The sequence below is a fragment of the Drosophila erecta genome, unplaced genomic scaffold (assembly GCF_003286155.1).
Source record: "Drosophila erecta strain 14021-0224.00,06,07 unplaced genomic scaffold, DereRS2 tig00000126-arrow-pilon, whole genome shotgun sequence".
Lineage (NCBI taxonomy): Eukaryota > Metazoa > Arthropoda > Insecta > Diptera > Drosophilidae > Drosophila > Drosophila erecta.
This window is the reverse complement of record NW_020825209.1, coordinates 13,343,422-13,364,060: the sequence shown is the minus strand read 5'-3', so window position 1 is coordinate 13,364,060 and position 20,639 is coordinate 13,343,422. Positions and strand designations below refer to the sequence as shown.

The 20,639-nt window shown below is 43.9% G+C and overlaps 4 protein-coding genes across 5 annotated transcripts; 2 read left to right on the top strand and 2 right to left on the bottom strand.

The window, feature by feature from the left end:
- Positions 1-3,098: 3,098 nt before the first annotated feature.
- LOC6551557 lies at positions 3,099-3,779 on the bottom strand. The gene has a single exon (XM_001978469.3). It carries the CDS (start codon positions 3,658-3,660, stop codon positions 3,214-3,216), a length of 447 nt encoding a protein of 148 aa, XP_001978505.1. The 5' UTR covers positions 3,661-3,779; the 3' UTR covers positions 3,099-3,213.
- Positions 3,780-6,328: 2,549 nt separating this feature from the next.
- Positions 6,329-16,448, top strand: LOC6551556 (innexin inx1). 2 transcript variants are annotated; one of them, XM_026981889.1, is made up of 6 exons: positions 6,329-6,713; positions 12,473-12,893; positions 13,920-14,027; positions 14,905-15,060; positions 15,131-15,483; positions 15,559-16,448. In XM_026981889.1, the coding sequence occupies exons 2-6, from the start codon at positions 12,645-12,647 to the stop codon at positions 15,779-15,781; spliced, it is 1,089 nt and encodes a 362-aa protein (XP_026837690.1). In that variant the 5' UTR covers positions 6,329-6,713; positions 12,473-12,644; the 3' UTR covers positions 15,782-16,448. The 2 variants fall into 2 exon arrangements, with proteins under 2 accessions (XP_026837690.1, XP_001978504.1); XM_001978468.3 differs by lacking the exon at positions 6,329-6,713 and adding an exon at positions 8,310-8,856.
- A 349-nt stretch (positions 16,449-16,797) lies between these two features.
- LOC6551555 (leucine-rich repeat-containing protein 57) lies at positions 16,798-17,908 on the top strand. Its single transcript, XM_001978467.3, has one exon. The coding sequence runs from the start codon at positions 17,047-17,049 to the stop codon at positions 17,761-17,763; it is 717 nt and encodes a 238-aa protein (XP_001978503.1). The 5' UTR covers positions 16,798-17,046; the 3' UTR covers positions 17,764-17,908.
- A 42-nt stretch (positions 17,909-17,950) lies between these two features.
- LOC6551554 (probable peroxisomal acyl-coenzyme A oxidase 1) lies at positions 17,951-20,401 on the bottom strand. The gene is made up of 2 exons (XM_001978466.3): positions 19,318-20,401; positions 17,951-19,149 (listed from the first exon to the last, which is right to left on the bottom strand). The coding sequence occupies exons 1-2, from the start codon at positions 20,274-20,276 to the stop codon at positions 18,075-18,077; spliced, it is 2,034 nt and encodes a 677-aa protein (XP_001978502.1). The 5' UTR covers positions 20,277-20,401; the 3' UTR covers positions 17,951-18,074.
- Positions 20,402-20,639: the final 238 nt, after the last annotated feature.

Here is a 20,639-nt window from a genome sequence, read left to right as displayed (position 1 = left end):
CCAATATATATCTGCCCCATTTTGGGCTTTGTTTTCATTTTCCAGCGATTGTTGCTGTTGCCATTGTTGTTTAAACCCCCCGTCCTGGTGAATGACCGTTAACATTTATGAGATCGAAATGAAGTTTTGGTCATGCCTGTTTCTCGTTTGGGGCTGTCAAGTATTCATTTTCTTGTGACTTACTCGAAAGACTTGGAGATCAGTTTATTCGGATACAATTGAAAAGGTGTGCATCGAAATGGGATGAAATGTGGCATGTGGCGATAAACAATCTCAATCTTCATTCTGGAAGTTACAAGTTATGTTATGTTAGACTTGGGCGCATGAGAGATGGGATTTTGAATGTGAGATGGCATTTACACACCTAATTCTATCCAATTTGTATTGCAGTCTAGACTACCCGGCGAATACCTTCAATTACCCAAATTGATGCGACAATTAACACGTTTGAACTTTTGCAGCTGCCTGCGAATTTCTGACCCTCCTTTGGATGCTTTATTGTGTCCATTGGCTTGCCTGGAATTTGTTGCCAATAAATTATATGCAATTGGGACACTTGTTGCATACATTTATTTGCCAATCTCTTGGCATGCAAATTTATTTCAATTGCATTTAATTTGTGCGGATTAGCAGACACCGCCATAAGCCGCAGAGGAAAGGGGTCCCATTTTTGGGGGAGGGATGCTACAAACATCGTAGGGCCGACTGACTAATTATATCAGACAAGCCACAATTTCTAGCGATTTATTGGCAATTTAGAGATGTTAAGCCGCGCCTCATTAGCTGTTCGAATTTCATAATACGCTTTGAATCGTGCTATTTATCCTTATGACATACGAACAAAAGTCAAAGTCCTTTATAGAATACGCAAAACCCCAAAGCGAAATACTGTTTGACTGAAGGAATCCACCCCCGAAAATGAAGTTCACAAGTGAACGACCTTTGTCGTTGGAAAATTCGCTTTCCGCAAAAGGAAAACTTCCGCCCTTTGTGTCCTTTGTGTCGTCATCTTTTGGAATCCTTTGGCTTCCGCGAATGACGCAAAAAACTTCAAGCGTAGGTCAGTTCGAGTTGAGTTGCGATTTTGAGTGCGGAATCTGAGTCGAACTTCCTTTGTTGGGAATCAGGAACAGGAACAGGAAGAGAAACTAGGAACCAGAAAGTAGGAACAAAGGACCTCGCTCTCTCAGACTCTCTTCACGCTGCGCTCTCTCGCTCGGCTCTCTCTGTTTGGGTGGGAGAGATCCACCCCCAAAAGGATAATGACGCAGCAGCCTGGCGAGAGCGGATTTACCAGGAAGCAGTTTAAAATTTCAGGGTTGACCAGATTATTTTTGTTTCGGGGGTTGTTCCACATTATCCACATTATTCTCTCATTCTTCGTCCCTTCTTTTCTGTCTGTTCCTCTGGCATTTCTCCTTCCTCCTTCCCTTCCGCGTTTTGGGTGCAGCATGTGGCACACGTTTCGAAATTGTTGGGAATTTACGAGAATTTTCCAAATGTGTCTGCTTCGTTTACCACGCATTTCGGCTTTTGGTCTTGGCAATGACCTTGTACATCTGGTATGCAGAGCCATTTAAGATCTTTATCAATATCATTTCAAATCACACCCCAAAGAAATCCCCTTAAATTGCTTTAAAAATAATTTTTCAAGAGGAAAAAAGTTTCGGTATTACATACATAAAACACATTTTACATTGGCGCAATCGTAATCGAAAGATAACACTTTTTTTTAAGACTTACTGCCAAAACAAGAAAAACTTAAGTTCCAGGTTGATGACTTAAGTAAACCATCACTTTGAATACGCTTTTAATGTCACTCACGTTATTCTATCCCCTTTAACACCATAACACCTCTCAATCAACAATCTTTCCTATCTATGTAGAGGGAAAAATAGAAAAAATTACAATTTCAGGGTGATTTTTTTTAAATCTTTAAATAAAGACGGCATCGACGTAATGAGAGGGGCAAACAAGTGATAGGGACAGGCCAAATGTGACAGTTGAAATGCTGATAAAGAATCGACACGATGCGATTAAGTGCGATGGATTCAGGCAATAGACTCCCTCTCTTTTAAATGAAAAACTATTTAAAGTAAGATTTTGTGATTCTTCATTCTTCTGACTAGTTTTAATAATAAGACTACTACTACGAGTAAAGTGATCATTGACGCAGATTTTTCACACATTTCCTTGCGCACCTCATCTATTATACCTATTTTCGGCCTCTTTAAGGGCGTGGCTGTCACCGAGATCGGGGTGGCCAGCTCAAATTAGTGTCGCATGCCCAATGATAGCGCCTCAAGGCGCTTTCAATTTAAGCAATTACGCAACTGTCCGTCTGTCCGTTGAGCTGTCCGTCCGTCTTTAAGCGGTGGTATAGGTTTTTTCTGCCTCAGGTTGCGCTCTCTTTGAGCTTAATCAATCAGCCGCAAATTGAGCTGGCTTAAATGATCTCGTTCAATTGCCAAATGGAGGAATGTCAAATCCAATTCCGATTGATTGCGTTCGCCGATCGATCGGAGGTCACCAGACCTCCATTCGTCGTCGGCTTTCAAAAAAGCGATCTGCGCATCGCCCTGGGAATTCTGCTTAAGCCAAACTGTGTCACCGGTCGAACTACTCAAGGTGTTCTTTGTGGGCCTGGTAGAAGAGCACCGGGGGGAGTACCATTTTAGGCGTGTAACCAATTAAAATTTTACGGGGATTCTTCGTGGGGGTTTCTTTTAAATGGCTTCCGAATACTTTGATTAGTATGCCCAGCAATTAAAATATATATAATATTAAGAGAAACTTTTTTAATTGTTTTTCAAATTTGATTAAATTAAGCCTTTTTGTGGGGTAAGCATGGGTTCTTTCTATAAAATGAAAACCATTTAAGTTCACTCTCTCAAATTGCGCAAGCGTGGCTCAAAGAGAAATCGAGAGAGCGAATTTAATCGGTATTTGATTTACCTGCTGTTCCACTGCCAACCATTCCCCGCTCAGTTGTCGATCCGTTTTCAGACAAATAGACAAACAAAATATGGGTTATTTTCTCGGTTTTTGTTTATGTGTTTTTGGTTTTGGTTTTTTGTTTTCGTTTTTACCTATACTAGGGTGTCTGTTGTGTGTGTGTCTGTCAGTTACTTTGTTACAACTTATAATTAACGAAAAAAAATGTAAAGTAGTGATGCAGCTCATTCGTAAGCTCTCTCCATGCGCCCGATGCTGTCAGTGCCGCAAGAGCCAAGTGAGAGTGAGTGCCGCTGCCACGCCCCATTCCAATTCCAGCCTTCCAGCGGCATTGCAACCGTCCGTATCACAAGTGTAAATGCAGCTGCGATAGTCCATGCGATCACCCTTGTTGCGCACATAGTCACAATAGTTGCCCATGTCCTTCGAGCTGCAGAACCTCTTCGCCCCGATTCCACCCTCAAATCGGCCCACGTGCTTCACACAGAACTGGGCGCCATGGACACTGGAACAATTTTGGGGCTGGATGTCCGGTATGTCGTATCGCTCGAACCACTCTCCGCACTGGAACGGATGCTCCGTATCGCTCGTGTCGCATACATAGCACTCGATCCCCGACACCGTTACCATTTGCAGGCTCATCAGGAGAATGACAAGAGCCAGGCTTAAAGGCCAGCCAAAGTGGGCGTGGTTGGGCGGCCACATGATTACGTCACAGCAGTACGTTTTGAGATTCTCAACTCTAGGCAAATCAAACAGTCAACGTCGTCAGCAAATGCCAAGTCTATACTGGAACTGAAACGCCGCTGCGACTCCGTTCCCGTTCGTTTCGCTGGCCAAAAAAAAAGAGCGAGTGAGAGCGAGAGAGGAGGCTTGAGCGGCGAAATATTTTCGGCTATTTTCAAGCCAAGTTTAGCTTTACCAAGATCTAGCCAGTTTCAGAGGTCAGCATAGGTCAGCCAATCAATTTTGGATTATTTTTAGACGTAGGGCTGACCCAAAAAACCAAGCTTAACTATAAAATACTATCAGTTTATCAAAACTTACAAATTTCAATTCAACCAGATTTTGTTATTTCTAGAGGTCAATGTATAGCCAATTCAAAAATTGTGTGTTAGATAATCGTTATTTATTTGTCAGATATTTGAGACTATTTTTGTTATGACTTTATTTTCGAATTCCAAATATGTTAGGCTCTGAAATAATGTAAGGCTCATTAATCTCAAAGGTCTGGACTCTACAGGTGGGCGCCAGGTAATTCTAAGTATATTATTGGGATTTTCACAAAACAGGTGATAAGGAAAGAACCTATTCAGATATGAGTTAATATAATAAGCGCATGGCTTCCAGTTTTGTCTCTTTTAAACCTCATTAAAATACCTTTGCCATCACTGACGCTGACTCCGCTCTCTCACCTCGATTGCTTGTGGTCGGCCAAACCGGTTGCCAGGTAACAGGGCTAGAGCCTCTAGGGCTAGATATCTACGTATATACATCATATATCCTTTTCTGGCGCCCTGGCAATCGCTAATCGGCAATCGCTATCGCCGGGCCCATCGGTTATCGGCATTGACCCCACCTGAAACTTGTTGTGCAGTGAGCAACAGGTAAAAGGCACTTAGTACGTGACGCGTAGAGCATAAAAAACAAACAAACGGGCTCACACAGAGCCCCAGTGCTCAGCTACAGATACAAAGATACTTTGCCTTTGTACCTCTGCTCTGTCTCCCAAGTTGATGGTTTGTGTTGGCATTTTTGGTATGCTTTCTTAGGTGGTTCTGCCATACTCTTACCCAAACGAATACTGTGTTTTTTGTATCCAGCTCGCAGTTTTAAAACAACGATTATAGATTGTTGTACTTATAGTTACTCAAACATTAAAATAATCCCTCGGGATTGTACCACCAAGAATGTGTATGCTGAAGCCTAATTTTCTTATTAAACATTCTAGGGTGTTTCAAGCTTCGAGTCCCCTGACTTCCTTTGCATACTTGTTTCTTTTTCGTGGAGTGGGCAACTCCAAACCAAAACGAGGGCATTCAACTTTTTTCTGCGTTTCTTCCCCTGATTCTTTGACTCGAGAATCTTCGGGAATAAAGAGAGCGCGGGGAGCATTGTCAACCGATCAAGTATACCAGTACCACCAACCAAGACTTGGTAATTGAAAGCCAAGCGGGTTTTCTCGTATTGGACTGATATATGTATAGCTACACCCATAACTTCATCGAAGAAGCCAAGATTGGAATGTTGCCAGAAGCGAAGCAATTTCACAAAATAACCGACCATTCGATTTTGAGTCATTCCGATCCGCACTTGTACACATGTTTTCACCTCATTATAAGTACTCCCTAGTCGAGTCTCCGAACATGATCTTCATTGGGCATTGACGGAGGCGGGGGAAAAGTCAAGTGCTAGATGAATAGTCTGGAAGATCGCTTAGACACTTGAATGTTTCCCTAGATCGTTTTTGATCATTTTCATAGCTTTTTCTTGAGATTTTTGGATGCGATGGAAGGTCACTTAAAAACAAGTCAATGCTCTTTTCATGTTTGTCAAATTGATCATTAAATGATCGTATTGAATGCAATATATGAAATACAAAAAAGAAAAGAGGTCGAAACCTCAATAAAAGAAATGTGAAGAAGTGTATTCGGTTGTTGTGAAATTAAGAAGAGCAGGATCTTAAACTAACTAAAACAATCTCCGAGTTATGTTCACAAAGCTTGGGTATAGTTTTCTTGACTACGTACTTCCTAGAAAGGCTGTTTATGGCTGTCTTTGAAGGCGTTGTTCTCCGTGCTAATTTTCCACCGAAAGGAGCTCTATTTTTAGCACCTCCAAATGATTGGTTCTCCAGGCTGCCTGACGAATTCCAGTACCACGGACATTGACGATCTTCGCTTACTTGAAAACATATGCGCGGTCTCACTCTATATATAGAGCCCTTGGGATGTTCCATGGATTCTGGTATTTTCCATACGATTCCTTTTGATCGTCGAGCGTTCAGCAAATTGTTTTTTACTTACTCGATAATGCACACGAACATATTGCATACACAATAGCAAAATAAGTACATACTTATATAATTCTAGTAAAAGAACTGTTTTTATAAAAAGTAGATATACATCTATGAAAACAAAGATGAATATTCTAAGTACAAATATGTAATTTGGAAATGGCCATACATATATTTCACTTTTACGACCTTTATTCATGTTTCTCTCTGTGTATTAAAAGCCAGACATAAAAGGAAGCTGCAAGCCCCCTCTTATCAACCCCATTTTCTCTCTTTTCTTTCTCTCTCTCTTTCCCATCCCCTTTTAAGGAAACAGACCAAAAGGGAAGTTGCAAAAACAGGAGCAGCTGCTGCAACAAATGAGATTTGCACGTTTGAGTGAACGAATCTCTCTGAGAGGAGCGCTTCTTACCAAGAAGCACAAACACACTGAGATAAATACGAGTATAAATACAATTCCGCGTTCGTGCTCCTGCTCACGTATGTAGTACATGAGTCCCCGATATCGATACCACCGATACCTGGTTCGAGTACTTTTGCGGCTCATGGCCGGGAGAGGGAGAGACGGGGAGTGTGTGGTTAATGGACCGATTGCGACAGACGTGACACTTGGCCAAGTGAAAGGTACCACCAATGATATGTTTGTCCGCATGTTTTCGGCGTTTCGTGTGGGTACAGTATGTGTAAAGAGAATATATCTGTTTGCTGGCATTTAATTGCACATGTGCGAGACGATTTTAAGGTAAATATGAAAGTAATCAAGACATTTAAATATAAATGGTTAAGTTATGTGACATCTCTCTACACGAATATCTCTCTTGAGCGGACAACTGTTTTTGTCGGATATTTATGTTGTGGTTATGCAGTCGTGTTACAAATATCGCATGCTTATGTAGACCCAAAACTCCAAACTTCAATTCGAGTTCAATTTACTCGCTTCTCATGTCCGCGGCAATGACAGCGCACTTAACATTTTTTCCAACCTCTACAGTTTTTTTCTTTTTTTAGGAGAAGGGGTTTTAAGGTTTGAATTCGTTTTTGTATGCCCGAAAGTGCGCAGTTTATTGTGGCCCCATAAAAAGGCCATGTCAAGACGAGCGAGCCCGAAAAAAACCTTAATTTAAAATTAAAAGCAACACGAACTCGCCGCATGATACCATGGAGATGGGAATCGGGGAGATGGGAACACGACCGATTTCTTTAGGGCCGGAACGTAAGACAAAACCATTAAAAGGGCGGGGGAATCCAGGCCGAAATGCGGTTGCAATGCCAAAAGCACTCCCCACCACACACAGCCGCATATGCATGTATATCGCATATAGACATAACTGTAACTTGAGATCGGGCCATATATTGAGGGGCGTAATGGTAGGTTTGGCCAATTGACTAACTGACTCATTGACTAACTGACTGACAGACCAAAAGTGTGCGCACACGCCGAATGATTTAGAGAACAATCGGATCCTATATCACTCGGTATTTGATGCGAAACACGTTCTTATCGGGATCCATCTGACGGCGTCCCGAGAAACCCATGCTGAGACAGGGAAAATGCAGACTGTGTTCAGGATTATACAAAACAATAAAAAGGGGAGATCGGCGAATATGAGTAAAATAGACCACATTGTATGTTGAGGCAGTATTTTCACATGTTTCATACAGTGCCCCTAACATTATTGACAATAAAGGGAAACCGGCTTATATTGTGCCTGCGAAATCATTACTAAATGGATGAAATATTGAATGTGAATGTCTATCCATCAATCAGTAATAATTGTTTAATGATTACTTATGGGTTATAATCTTCGACGTTTTGGAATGTTTACGAAGATTTCTCTTTGATTCTCAAATGCTTTGTATAACTATAATTTGTATTCAAAATGAGATGAATTAGGAAGAATGCATCTATAATTTTTTAAATTCTCGCAGTGCAGAGTTTTTCCGTACCTTTCCGTAAGCCAAAACAAAAGAAAACCAAAAATAAGTGAACAAAAACGAAATTGGAGTTAGCCAAGCAGGAATAGAAGCCGAGCAATCAGAAAAATACGTACGGGGGCCCAAAGATTTATCGAGGGGAGCTGGAAAAAGTATATCTCCTGGGCAATTGCTGCTCCAATTTTAGTTCATTGCTAGCGATCAGTTTAATTTAAGGCTTAATTCGTTTAAATAAACAAATGTGGAGAGCGGGAGAGCGCAAGACAGAGAGAGAGAGAGAGAGAGTTGAAAAAAGAGTGAATTAAAAACCGAAACTCTCTCGCCAGCTGTTTCGCTGCGAGCGTAGCGAGAGAGAACGGCTTGGAAACGGAGAGCGGAATGTCGCGGAATGGGAAATGGAATGAGAATGGAATGGGTTTTGAGTTTTGCTGTGAAATTTGAAAACCAAGCGGCAGTCGACGGCGACGGCGACAGCGTGCTACAAAAGCCATTGCGAGCGTCTACGCGGCGCTCGAAAACACAGGAAAATTACAAGAAAAATTCGAAACACAGCGAAAATCAAGGAAAGCCCCTTTACACGACACACGGAATACGACCGGATTGTTAGCACAAACTAAAGTACACATTTTTTTTGTTGTAAAATATCAATATTGCGTTGGTATTTTTTGCAGTGAGTGTGTGTGCGCGGTTTTTCTTTTGACAATCATATTTCAAAAATATATTGTTTGAGGCACTGTTGGCTGCATTCGAGAACCTGTTTCATGCAAATTCTACGGCCACCTGGCAGCTGATTCAAAAAAATAAAACAAAAAAAATCGAAGAAGAGGAAGCAGTCCCAAAACAAACACACACACGCGCGCCATGCTGTGACAAAAAATCAAAAAAATATATAAGAAGAGCAGCAAAACAAAAAGCCAGAAGAAGAGCCTGACAAGACAACGGAATTCTGCGTAAGTCTATCATAAAAACGTAATCAAAAATATCCAAAAACAAACGATGGGAAAAAACGGGGAAATGCATTCTTCATCTTCTCAACGAAAGCTGCCAAATCGAGACAAGAAGCTTTCGAGCCGAGCTTTCGAATAACACCGATGACTTCTGAAGAACGAGCAAGCCAGCTGGGCGACAAGGACAGAGATAGAGACGTGGGGATTAGTTGTATAACTATAAGACGATCCCCCGAGATTAAACGAGTCAGCCTCGGGGCATCATTTTGATTAAAGCCCATTTGAGTCAATTGGTATTGATCGACAGTCGTCGAAAGCCAGGTGATATCAAGGACATTTTGGGGCTCTACAGAGCGCTTTCATTCAGGTTTCTTGGTGATGTTGTCAGCTCTACCAGAACTGTAAAACCAAAACTATAATGATGTTTTTCGTAATATTAGGAGGCATATAAAGTGTATCATCGGCATTCTTAATGATGGCTTTACTTAAAACTGAAACTACTCTACGGGAAGATAGATGGGCGAACAGTCGTAGACATTGTTTTGAGGAAACTACGCCAGTTATAGTAAGTTATAGTAAGCTATAATTCATCTTGCTATGATACAAAGATAGCAAATTTGTTTGCAAATTTCATTTTGCTCAACTGGAAGTTCGGCAGAGTTTGTTATGATATTTCAAATATGCTTTTTATATGTCATGATTTACGATTGCGCTTACAATGTTTTATCACTTCAACTCAAGTTTTTCTTAAATCCCATGAATCTTTTCTTTTATCCCATACCTTTCATTTCCTCTTTTGAGGTTTCTCTTTTTAGCGTTCCCCTCTGCCATCTTCCCCTCACCTGTATCCCCACGCTTCTTACGTTTCCCTATAATTTCCCATGTATCTTCCCGACATTAGAAGCCCACTTTAGAAGTTCGCCGTCTGACGGGTTCGGCGACATCTATGGCATCGCTTCCATCCAAAAGATGCTCCCTACCGACGTCGTCCCCTCCCCCCACCAACAAATTCTTGCCCCCTCCAAACGGAAATGGTCAATTTAAGTGACGCAGAACAGTGGCGACTCATTGTTTGCAAGCATGTGTCTCCAATCAGGGAATCAAGTGAGGGAGGAGCACGTAGTGGGCACTACTATACCTAAGCCACCTTCGCTCTTTCCCATTCTTGGTATACCTATTCCTATTATGAGCACGCCACGTTGCGGTTTCTGCATTCTAACGATCCGAAACCATACCATACCATACCATACTATCCTCTCCCATCCCATCCAAACCGATCCGATGCGATCCTACCCGAGCTGCATGCAAGTTACTAGCGGCAGAAGTGGATGACCAAAAAGGTTTGTTCTGGACCAGCTGCCGCGTAAATAGATCGCTAGCGATGGCAGCGTGAGCCGATAGCTATTTGTTAGATATATTTCTAAGAGCATTCATCCATCAGCAAATTCCATGTACGAATGTACGTGCAAAGCTGAAAAACTGGTTACCCTTAAATCCATATTAATTGGACAGCAAATATTGAGTTTTATGAAACAGGTTGTTTAATGTCTGTAGAAGTTTAGTTTTTGCCACTTTCTACAAGATTGCATATTGTAATGATGTCATTTGTAATATGACATTTTGAAGTGTTTCGACGCATTAATTAGCTGTTTTTTATACTTTACCTATTTTAGCATTTAGAAATATCATAAGGTTAACAATGTAGACATGTGCGTGAGTAGTATGTGTTTTTGATGCCACCCCTAGTATTTCTCACACACGCACACCCCGAAGGGCAACTTCCGCTCTGGAAACCAGCTGCTAACCAACATCGAACAACAAAACCCAGTAAAACACCAACCAAACCCTAATGAAAATGATTCAACTCCGCTCGAAAACTCAGAAGCAACTCGCTGTACAGTCGAATGCATTTGAGTTGACGTCACAACTTCAAGAGACAGACTCCCGCAAAAAATTAAAACAAAAAGAATAGAATAGAAAAAAAACAGATTCCAAATGCAATTGCCATTGCAGTTCTCGTGTTTGTATTCATGTTAAGGTTAAGCATGTTAAAGCTTTCAAAAGACCCGACAACAAAGTGTACGGCACTAGAAAAATTAACAATGACAATCACTAAATCAATTTGCAAAGTAAAGAGATCACTAAAAATGTGAAAAGCGAAACAACGTGTTACGAAAAAGGAAAGATCTGTTAGCTACATGCTTTCCCTTTTTTAAAAGTTAGCATATATTAAGTGGCATAGAAGTAGGTCTCTGATACAGCCAGCATTCCCCATTTTAATGGGTATTTCAGGGTATTTCAAATCAGCTCAGTAGTTGCGTAGTTGCGGTGACCTTTTCGCAAAACAATTGGCAGAGCTGACACCTAAAACAGAAAACTAGCGCCCAGTTTTCGCTATTTCCCCCCATTTTCGAAACCGAAACAAATTGCAATTTGCACAGCGAAAATTCCACAATATCCGCGACTATCAACCTCTGGCTGGCAACACTTGCAGTCCATGGGCCCCACGGCCTTGGCAATGAAAATGCCTAGGAAAACCAAAGAAAATCAACAACAAGTGGCAGTTGCATGTGTGTGCGAGTGTGGAAACGGGAGGTGGATGGTGGGAGGAGGTTGGCCATTGTTTATGTGGCTGCAACTTAAAGCTAAAAGGCAACGTCAGCGAAGCGTTGAGGGGGCAACGGATGAAGGGGCGGGCTTTGGGGCCTGAAAGGAGGCACATATGTGCGAAATGGCTTAGCACATTTGGCTTTGGGGAGCCAGCACCACATGGAGTTCCTTTTGTGGCGAAGAAATGCTAAGGAACTACGAATTTAGCGAAATACACGCAAGGGAGCTGTACTAGAATGGAATATACGAGTGTGTGTGGGCACTACAAGTAATACTTTAATGATGTAGCAATAGTAGCATAGTAGTGATGGAGCAGCCTGCCCAAGAACGCCAGCAACGCATGACAAAGAAACCGAAACGATTTAACATAATTGAGACGGGGTCTTCCAGTGGCGCTTGGGTCAAATGCGTTGCGCAAAGATCGCGAGAGGAGCCAGAGCCACTGGCGGAGGAGGTGCATTGCCCCCAGTTGGGTGTCGTTCCGGGCGGAGAGGAACCAAGAGAAACCAAAGCTGGGAGCGGTGGCGTTGGCGGTGGCGGGACAGAAATCCGTCTCAGATGGCAGCGGCCACACAGGCAAGTGGAGCAAATGGCAATTGGTTACTTAAATGGCGCATCAATTTTCCCAGCCGACAAGGGATCGCTGGCTGCTCGACGTTGTGGCTGCAAAATGTATCTTTAATTGAAATTGAAACCGTCTCAAGATTCTATTAGTTGATGTTGATTTATGCCAAAATACTCACGCTCTGCGCATTTATCAATCAGAAGCTCACAGTTCACCACGAAATTGTACACATTTCGGCGAACTTCAATTGCTAGGTGAAGCTTGCAGTCTTCCAATCAGCGATACACGTACTTCACAGATAGCAAGATAGCAGCGTTCTATTTGCTAGGTTCGCCTACAAGGAAATTAAATTAAGTCTAATGGGATCGATGCGATTTTATTCAATGGGATGAAGGTACAACTTATACGTATATGACTGCACACTTATCCATAACTTCTTTACAGTTGATATGCATCGAAAGCTGAAGGCCAAGAGAATTCGAAACAAGACAAGAACCGGCAAAAGAAAGTTGAAGTCGCGTCTAGCGTAACACCGTTTTCGTTCACTGCCCGGAGGAGAAGCGGAGAAGCTACCGAGAGATCCTGACTTGCCCACTGAGATCCACACTGTGCCAAGATGTATAAGTTGCTGGGTAGCCTGAAGAGCTACCTCAAGTGGCAGGACATCCAGACGGACAACGCCGTCTTCCGGCTGCACAACTCCTTCACCACGGTGCTCCTGCTCACCTGCAGCCTGATCATCACCGCCACCCAGTATGTGGGCCAGCCGATCAGCTGCATCGTCAACGGCGTTCCGCCGCACGTGGTCAACACGTTCTGCTGGATCCACAGCACCTTCACCATGCCGGACGCCTTTCGCAGACAGGTGAGCTGAAAATATACCCTAGCATACTTTTAGACAGCTCTTGGGTGACTCTCTAGCCCTTTTTTCCACTGCATCCGTTCGCTTAGAGCCTTTGTGGCACTTCCGCTCCATTCAAGCACAGATCCAGCACAATTTAAAATGATTTCCCATCTACTGCGATCGCTTGTCTCTCTGTTAGTTTTATTCTCCTTTTTGATCGCCTGTCAAGTTTTCTGTACGCGAGACACGTCCGACCCTTTGGACTTCATCCAAGGTATTCATATATATGTACTGATATTGTGTAGTACAACACTCATAATTCATGCCCGGCCTATAAAGCAATTATAAACTGGGCGTTGTCTGTTGCTGCCTCCTTCTGCTGCGGGCTGCGGTTTGTACAATCGGTGGTAGTCGGGGAAAAAGAGCCAAATCAAGAACACCAAAAAACCGAAATTGAATTCCCCACGATTGCAACTCCAATGCCCCCTAGCACTGGGAAAAATCGAATGCATTAAAGATCAATTCAATTCAAACGACTTGAAGTTGCTTGGCTTTTCATTCAGATACTACCCAAGTCTCTTGTGATGGGGTAGTAATCGCTTCAAGTAATATCCCCAGAAAATAGGGAATGAATTAAGTAGAGAAGTGAAACCTTGAAATAACACCGATCATTTTCTTGCTGTGCACAGCTCCTCGGGGGGATGGGCTCATATTTCATGCACGGCAGGAAACAGTTCGATTACTGCCTAAGCCACGATTTCGTGGAAATATTTTTTGTTTTTTGTTTTTTTTTTTGGCAGTTTAGCCGATCAAATTACCAGCCAAGTCGCACTAACTAAGTGAACCGAGCATGTTTTGGAGTATGTGGGCGGATTAAATCAGAGAAACCCTGAGGAGAACTCAAGTCTGGGAACGCAAGTGTCCGTTTAGCGTGTTTTAATGTGACTATCTGATGGAGGTGACAGATTGGGTGTAGATTACGAGCTACACGTTGGTACTTTATATCCTCCTATATCACATATTTATAGAGCATTTTCGCTTTTTCAGGTTGGTCGAGAGGTGGCTCATCCCGGTGTGGCCAATGACTTTGGCGATGAGGATGCCAAGAAGTACTACACCTACTATCAGTGGGTGTGCTTCGTGCTTTTCTTCCAGGTGAGTTTCGCATTTACTTCTACGATTCTGTATCATATATATCATACATGACATATATTGCACGAACAATTATCATATCTCTGTGGTGTGAGTACCCACAAATTGGCACCTATCGTTTATCTTGCAAGATTAAGATCTTTTGATGTATGCATAGATTCGAAGTAATCCTCTGTTTTTTTTTCTGTGCACTATTGTATGCTTCTGGTCTCGAATTTTCGACGCAGAGGCAATCGCTCCAATTAAGTTCAATTGAGTGCGTGGCATGTGTGGATATACATATATGGAGATACAGGGGAGTGCTATATGCACTGATCAAAATGTTTGTATCCGGCTTGAAATGCAGGGGTCTTACTAAGGCAAAAAATAAGTAGTAGGTCAGTTCGGGATAGCTTCAGGTAACGACTTCCATTGGCAGCCAACTCGAAAATCTGCTTTGGCATTTGTTCTGCTTTCAAACAAACCTTTGATGGATTCACATTTTTTTTCCGTGCACTTGGGATGGGGTTGTGTTTGGAATGGGCTATGGGTCAATGTATTGCTCAAGCGATATAAACAAATGAGAAAAGCGCAACAAATGTGCTCCGAACTTGTGAAATACCAAGTATAATTAATGACTTGCTAAATAGTTTGAGCAACATGAACAGTGGCATTTACAAGAGCAGCAATATCAGCTGGAACGTGTCAATTGCTTGGACAGATTTCAATAAAAATGTTTGTCTTTAAATATTGCTGTATGATATTGCTATATCCCAGTTGAAAGAAAGGAAATATACATGTAGATAAGGTTCAAAAAGTAAAACAGGTTTACTGGTATCTTCAATTAAAGCAAAAATGGGTATAAGCAATTTTTCTGATACTACTTCCTAATGCATTTTAGGCCATGGCCTGCTACACGCCCAAATTCCTGTGGAATAAATTCGAGGGCGGCCTGATGCGCATGATTGTGATGGGTCTGAACATCACGATTTGCACTCGCGAGGAGAAGGAGGCCAAACGCGATGCCCTGCTGGACTATCTGATCAAGCACGTGAAGGTGGGTGATAGCCGGAGCTAGCACTTTCGATCCCCAGACTGATCGTGTTTCTATATGTATTCTATATTAGCGCCACAAGCTGTACGCCATTCGGTATTGGGCCTGCGAAGTTCTCTGCTGCATCAACATTATCGTGCAGATGTATCTGATGAATCGCTTCTTCGATGGCGAGTTCCTCTCGTACGGCACCAATATCATGAAGCTTTCGGATGTGCCGCAGGAGCAAAGGGTGGATCCCATGGTCTATGTGTTCCCCCGGGTGACCAAGTGCACCTTCCACAAGTATGGTCCCTCCGGTTCGCTGCAAAAGCACGACTCCCTCTGCATCCTGCCGCTGAACATTGTGAACGAGAAGACCTACGTGTTTATCTGGTTCTGGTTCTGGATTTTGCTCGTCCTGCTCATCGGACTGATAGTGTTCCGGTAAGTGTTAGAAGCTTCTAAATTTCGTTATTTTCAATTCTGTATACTAATTGATTTTGCATTTATTCGTTGCAGTGGCTGCATTATCTTTATGCCGAAATTCCGGCCCCGCCTCCTGAACGCCCGCAATCGCATGATTCCGATGGAGATCTGTCGCTCACTGTCCCGCAAACTGGACATTGGGGACTGGTGGCTCATCTATATGCTGGGTCGCAATCTCGACCCGGTCATCTACAAGGACGTGATGAGCGAGTTTGCCAAGCAGGTGGAGCCCTCCAAGCACGATCGTGCCAAGTAGACCACATACATACGTATATGAGATGATGCCCCGATATGCCGTTCGATATATCAACCACCCTGCCTATACTAATAGTCCCCATCATTTTGTCCGAAACCCGAAATTCCGAATTCTGTTTTGGATTTTTATTTTTATTTAGCACAAATCATACTACTTAGTTGAAACTCGAGACCAGGACAGGGCCACGCCCCCAACGCCCCGTTGGTAGTTCTGTGATTAAGCCCTGACCTTTGAACCCCTTCCCGAATGAACCCACTTCCCATCCCCTGCCCACGCCAAAAGCTATCATAAACATGGATTAATCAATGATCACAACTCGAATCGCTTGGCAGAAAAGACAATCCTTTTATTTTAATTTTTTTTATTTTTTGATTTTCCATCAATTATAACAAGACAAACAAACAAAAACCAACAAAAAAATGATGAGATTTTCCTTGTGTTTTTTTCTGCAAACAAAATCTTTTTTTTTCCTAATTGTAAAATCTAATTTAATACTTAGTTCTTATCTATAAATAGAAAACATCGCTAAAAAAAAAAAAGAAGTGAACCCCCAGAAAAATATGAAGAGATACTATTTTTGCATGATATGGAGTAATGTTTGAATGAATCGGAACCAACCGAAAATATAATAACAAATAAATATTGCTTTGAGTCTTTCATAATATAATATTGCTTGCATTACACATAAAGTTTTTTGGGGATAAAACTGAGAATTAAATGCGCTACGTTAAGTTTATTGTGTAGTTTTAGGCGAGAATTGCTAAGGTTTTATATGAAACTAAAATATAATATGAAATAAAAAACTTTTTACAACTGGCTAAGATATGACATTTTTATGTTCCCATCTTCAGTATTGTTTTTCCATTGTTGTGCGCATAAAAAGCAAACTTAACTTAACCATCTAAGCATCTAAGCAGTGAGTACAAAAATATTTTCAGTGTTTGCAAAAGTTGTCTCCGCTAAATCTGAAGGCATGTGGCAACACTAAATACCTAGTAGAGTTCCAGGCCATTGTGGTATTTTTTAGGCACATTTTCTGTACTTTGGTATGCATCTGGTATATTTCTCAGAGGAGAAATAAATAAATAAAAACTTAATTAGCTAGTTGAAGTGTTTTGTTAGCTGCAAAACGCAAGCCCAACGAGGATAGCAGAACACAGTTGCCGAAAAGGAAGAGTGTGGGATCTAAACTAATCATCAGCAGACCCACCCCACCTATTAATCAGCCGAAAAACCTTGAATTCCCTGGAGAGACCGCTGGAACAATGGGCAATAAACAGATAAAACAACATTTGGAGACGGCCCAGAAGACGGGAATCCTGAAGATATCCTTGCAGCGGCTGCAGGAGTTCCCACCGCAGCTCAAGGCCTACCCGAACGTCCTGAAAACGCTGGATCTCTCCGAGAATCGTTTCGAACGTGTACCCGACGAACTGGGCAAGCTGACGCTACTCAAGCACCTGAATCTGAGCGGAAATCGATTGGTGGAACTGAACGAGGTGGTGGGCGAACTGGCCAAGCTGGAGGTGCTGCTGTTGATGGACAATATGCTGACAAGGCTGCCCAAAACGCTAGCCAACTGCACTCACCTGAAGACCGTGAACCTGAGCAACAACCAGCTGAAGGAGTTCCCCTCCATGCTGTGCGGCCTGAAGCAGCTGGATGTCCTGGATCTGTCCAGGAACAAGATCACCGATGTGCCCGCCGATGTGGGCGGACTGTATGTGACCGAACTGAACCTCAATCAGAACCAAATATCCTCGCTGGCGGAGGACGTGGCCGCTTGTCCCAAGCTGAAGACACTGCGCCTCGAGGAGAACTGCCTACAGGCAGCGGCCTTCACACCCAGGATCCTCAAGGACTCGAAGATCTGCAACTTGGCCGTCGACGGCAATCTGTTCAACTCGAAGCAGTTCACCGATCTCGATGGCTACGATGTCTACATGGAGCGCTATACGGCGGTCAGGAAGAAGATGTTCTAGATTTCATTCAGATCAATTTCCCCTTTTTTTTGTGTGTGTATCCCAGCCTTTATTTATCAGCGTAAACTAATATAATAGCTTAATTCAATATGCGTAAAGTGTAAAACGTTACGAATAAAACGAAAAAAGACAACTTCAACAAGAGCAAGCTATTCGTTTCGAAAATGGTAAGTGAAAAAAGATGAAACAATTTAAAAATCATTTTTTCTTTGTTCAAATAAAAAGTTACGACTAATTGTATAATTCAGCTTCAACGTAATCATCGATGAAAACCATCTAGGTAAATAGAAAACAAAACGCCAGCAAGGAGATCACAGCTTTCCCCGCATCATGGGCAACAAGTGGTTGTGGAAGGACGAGTTGACGGGCTCCTGGTTGACCGGATTCCTGCGTGCCTCCTCCATTAGTCGCTCGTACACCCGGCCATCGTGACAGCCCAGCGTGGAGCCCAGGACACGATCGTGGAAATCGAATCCATCCACCAGAGCCACCGCATTGGGCCGCAGCTTGGCCAGCAGCTCCTCAAAGCGACGCTCCACGAAGCGCAGTTGGGTGCCAGTGATGCCGTTGTTCCACCGAAGCACGCATCCCGACTGGCGCAGGAATGTATCGATGACGAAGAGCTCCACCAGTTGGCCCAGGACAAGGGAGATATTCGGGCTAAGATCGCCCTTCCGTCGAAGTGCTTCCAGTTGCTCCAACGCATTGCGTGTGAAGAATGCGTGAGCATGGGCTATGGCTGCCGAGGTGAGCTGCCTTCCAGTCAGATTGCTGGCCATCTCGGCACTCACTTTGCTGGATTGATGCATTTTCTGGGTCTGCCAGGCCTGACGCACTTGCTCCATGGCTGAAATTTGCAGGGCTCGGACACAATTCGCAGTCAGATTCTTGCCCCAAGCCAAGCGGGCTGTATCCCTCAAATATGAGACACTGGAGGGCATCACCTTCCGCTTCAAGCTGTCCACATACTGGCCGACCAGGTAACGAGCTGCCTGCAGCAGGAGTACCGTGTACTCCCCCTCGTAGGTGTATGCGGCGGTGGCCAGACCATAGATGCTATCGAAATTCGCCGAGGAGAGGAATCCGTGGCCCCCGCAACTCTTTCGCAGCCGGTCAACGCCCTCGCTGGCCTCGTCGGTGGCCACCGCCTTGAGGCAGCAGCTCAGGGCGTGCAGCTCCGGCAGGGAGTTGCGTTCTGGCGTGCTTTCATCCTCCAGTTGGCGGATAACCTCATCGTAGAAGCGCCACAGCCAATCGGACACCAGGCGATAGGACACCCCTCGTGCGATTTGCGGTAGAATCTTTGCCTGCTGTGTGATGTGATCCAAAATGGAGACCTCCGGCTCATCGTTGTTAATCCGGCTCTGGCGACGCACCACGGAATACCTGAGGGGAAATCAAAGGCATAGATCATTGTAGCACTCAAATGTATGCGTGTCAACGTTAACATAATGATAAACAAAATGTTATCTAAAGAACCCTGGACGCACTGAATGTGTTTATGGGGTTAAAAACATCTATGATAATCATAATCCCCAGAAGCCATATAATCACCTGGTGGCTATGGTGGCACCCTGGAGCAGTCCAAAGAGCACATCCTTCAGGATAATGACCCGCACATAGACCATTGTGCCGTAGAGCAGGAGCGGAGGTCTGCCCTGGACGAAGGTGCCATCGGTTAGGACCTGGGCGTTCTTCATCAGCATTTGATTGCGGGGTATTCGCACGTCGTGGAGTCCCAGGAAGCCGTTGTTAACGCCATTGCCCCCCAAACGAGGACCGATGTCGCCCACGTCGACTCCAGTCAGCGGTTCGTGTGTTCTCTCGTCCCTGATCCTCACCACAAATGATTGCAAACCATAATGATTGCCCTTCACATACAGCTGGGCGAGCACAATGGCCACATTGGCGGTATTACCGAGTCCGCCGGGCCACCACTTATATGAACTTTGCGTGGGTGTGTTCAGGATGAATTCCTGCGTAAGGGGATCGTAGTCCGCTCGGGTTTCCAAGCCGCGGATAAAGCTGCCGTGGCCCAGTTCCGTTTGGGCATAGGTGCCTAGGACGCCGTCCATGTGCCAGGCTCGATTGAGCCACTGGGCCTGCTGTTCCTCGGTTCCCTGGCTCAATAAGGTAGTCATGAACATGGTGAAGTGCACCCGAAGGGGAAAGCTCTGCTGGAAGAGGGCCGTGCCCACGGATCCGGAGAGTAGCATCCGAAAGTCCCTCAGCATATTGACACTAAGCTGGAGTTGTGGCTGCCTCTCCCGCTGCCATTGGCGCAGCTTGGCCAGGAAGCGGGTGGATCGGGCCACGGTCTGCTCGTAGCGCTCCTTGTAGGACAGACAGCTCGGATGCACTGACTCCGCGAAGTCGGGATCAGCATAGAAACGCCTTTCCAGGGTGCGGCGCTCCTCCAGCAGCAAAGAGCCACCCGCCCACCAGCGGGCAAAGTCCTCGCTGTCCAAGGTGGCCGCCGCCCGCTCTCTCTGCAGATCCGCATTCACAGACATGATCGCTATATATGTATCTCGTTCTGGATCTCGCTTAACCCAGAGTTGTACTTTTCTTCGGGATTTCTCAACTTCTCCGGCCGAACGACTCGGTTACACTGAGCAATTGGTGGCTGCAAGAAAAGTTTCTGCAGTTTGAAACATGGCAGCCAGGTCGCCAAAGGCGGGTATTCGAGGGGAATAGTATTATTAGTAGTCCGAAATGAAGTCCAGATGAATTTCCAATTGTTAACTGGAAACTATTGATACATTTAAGAACAGACATACAGGATACAGCGTATAATCAATTACTTATGCATTTTCATTGCTCACCTGGGGATACATATGTACATATATGAACATATACTTTTGCAGAAGGGATTC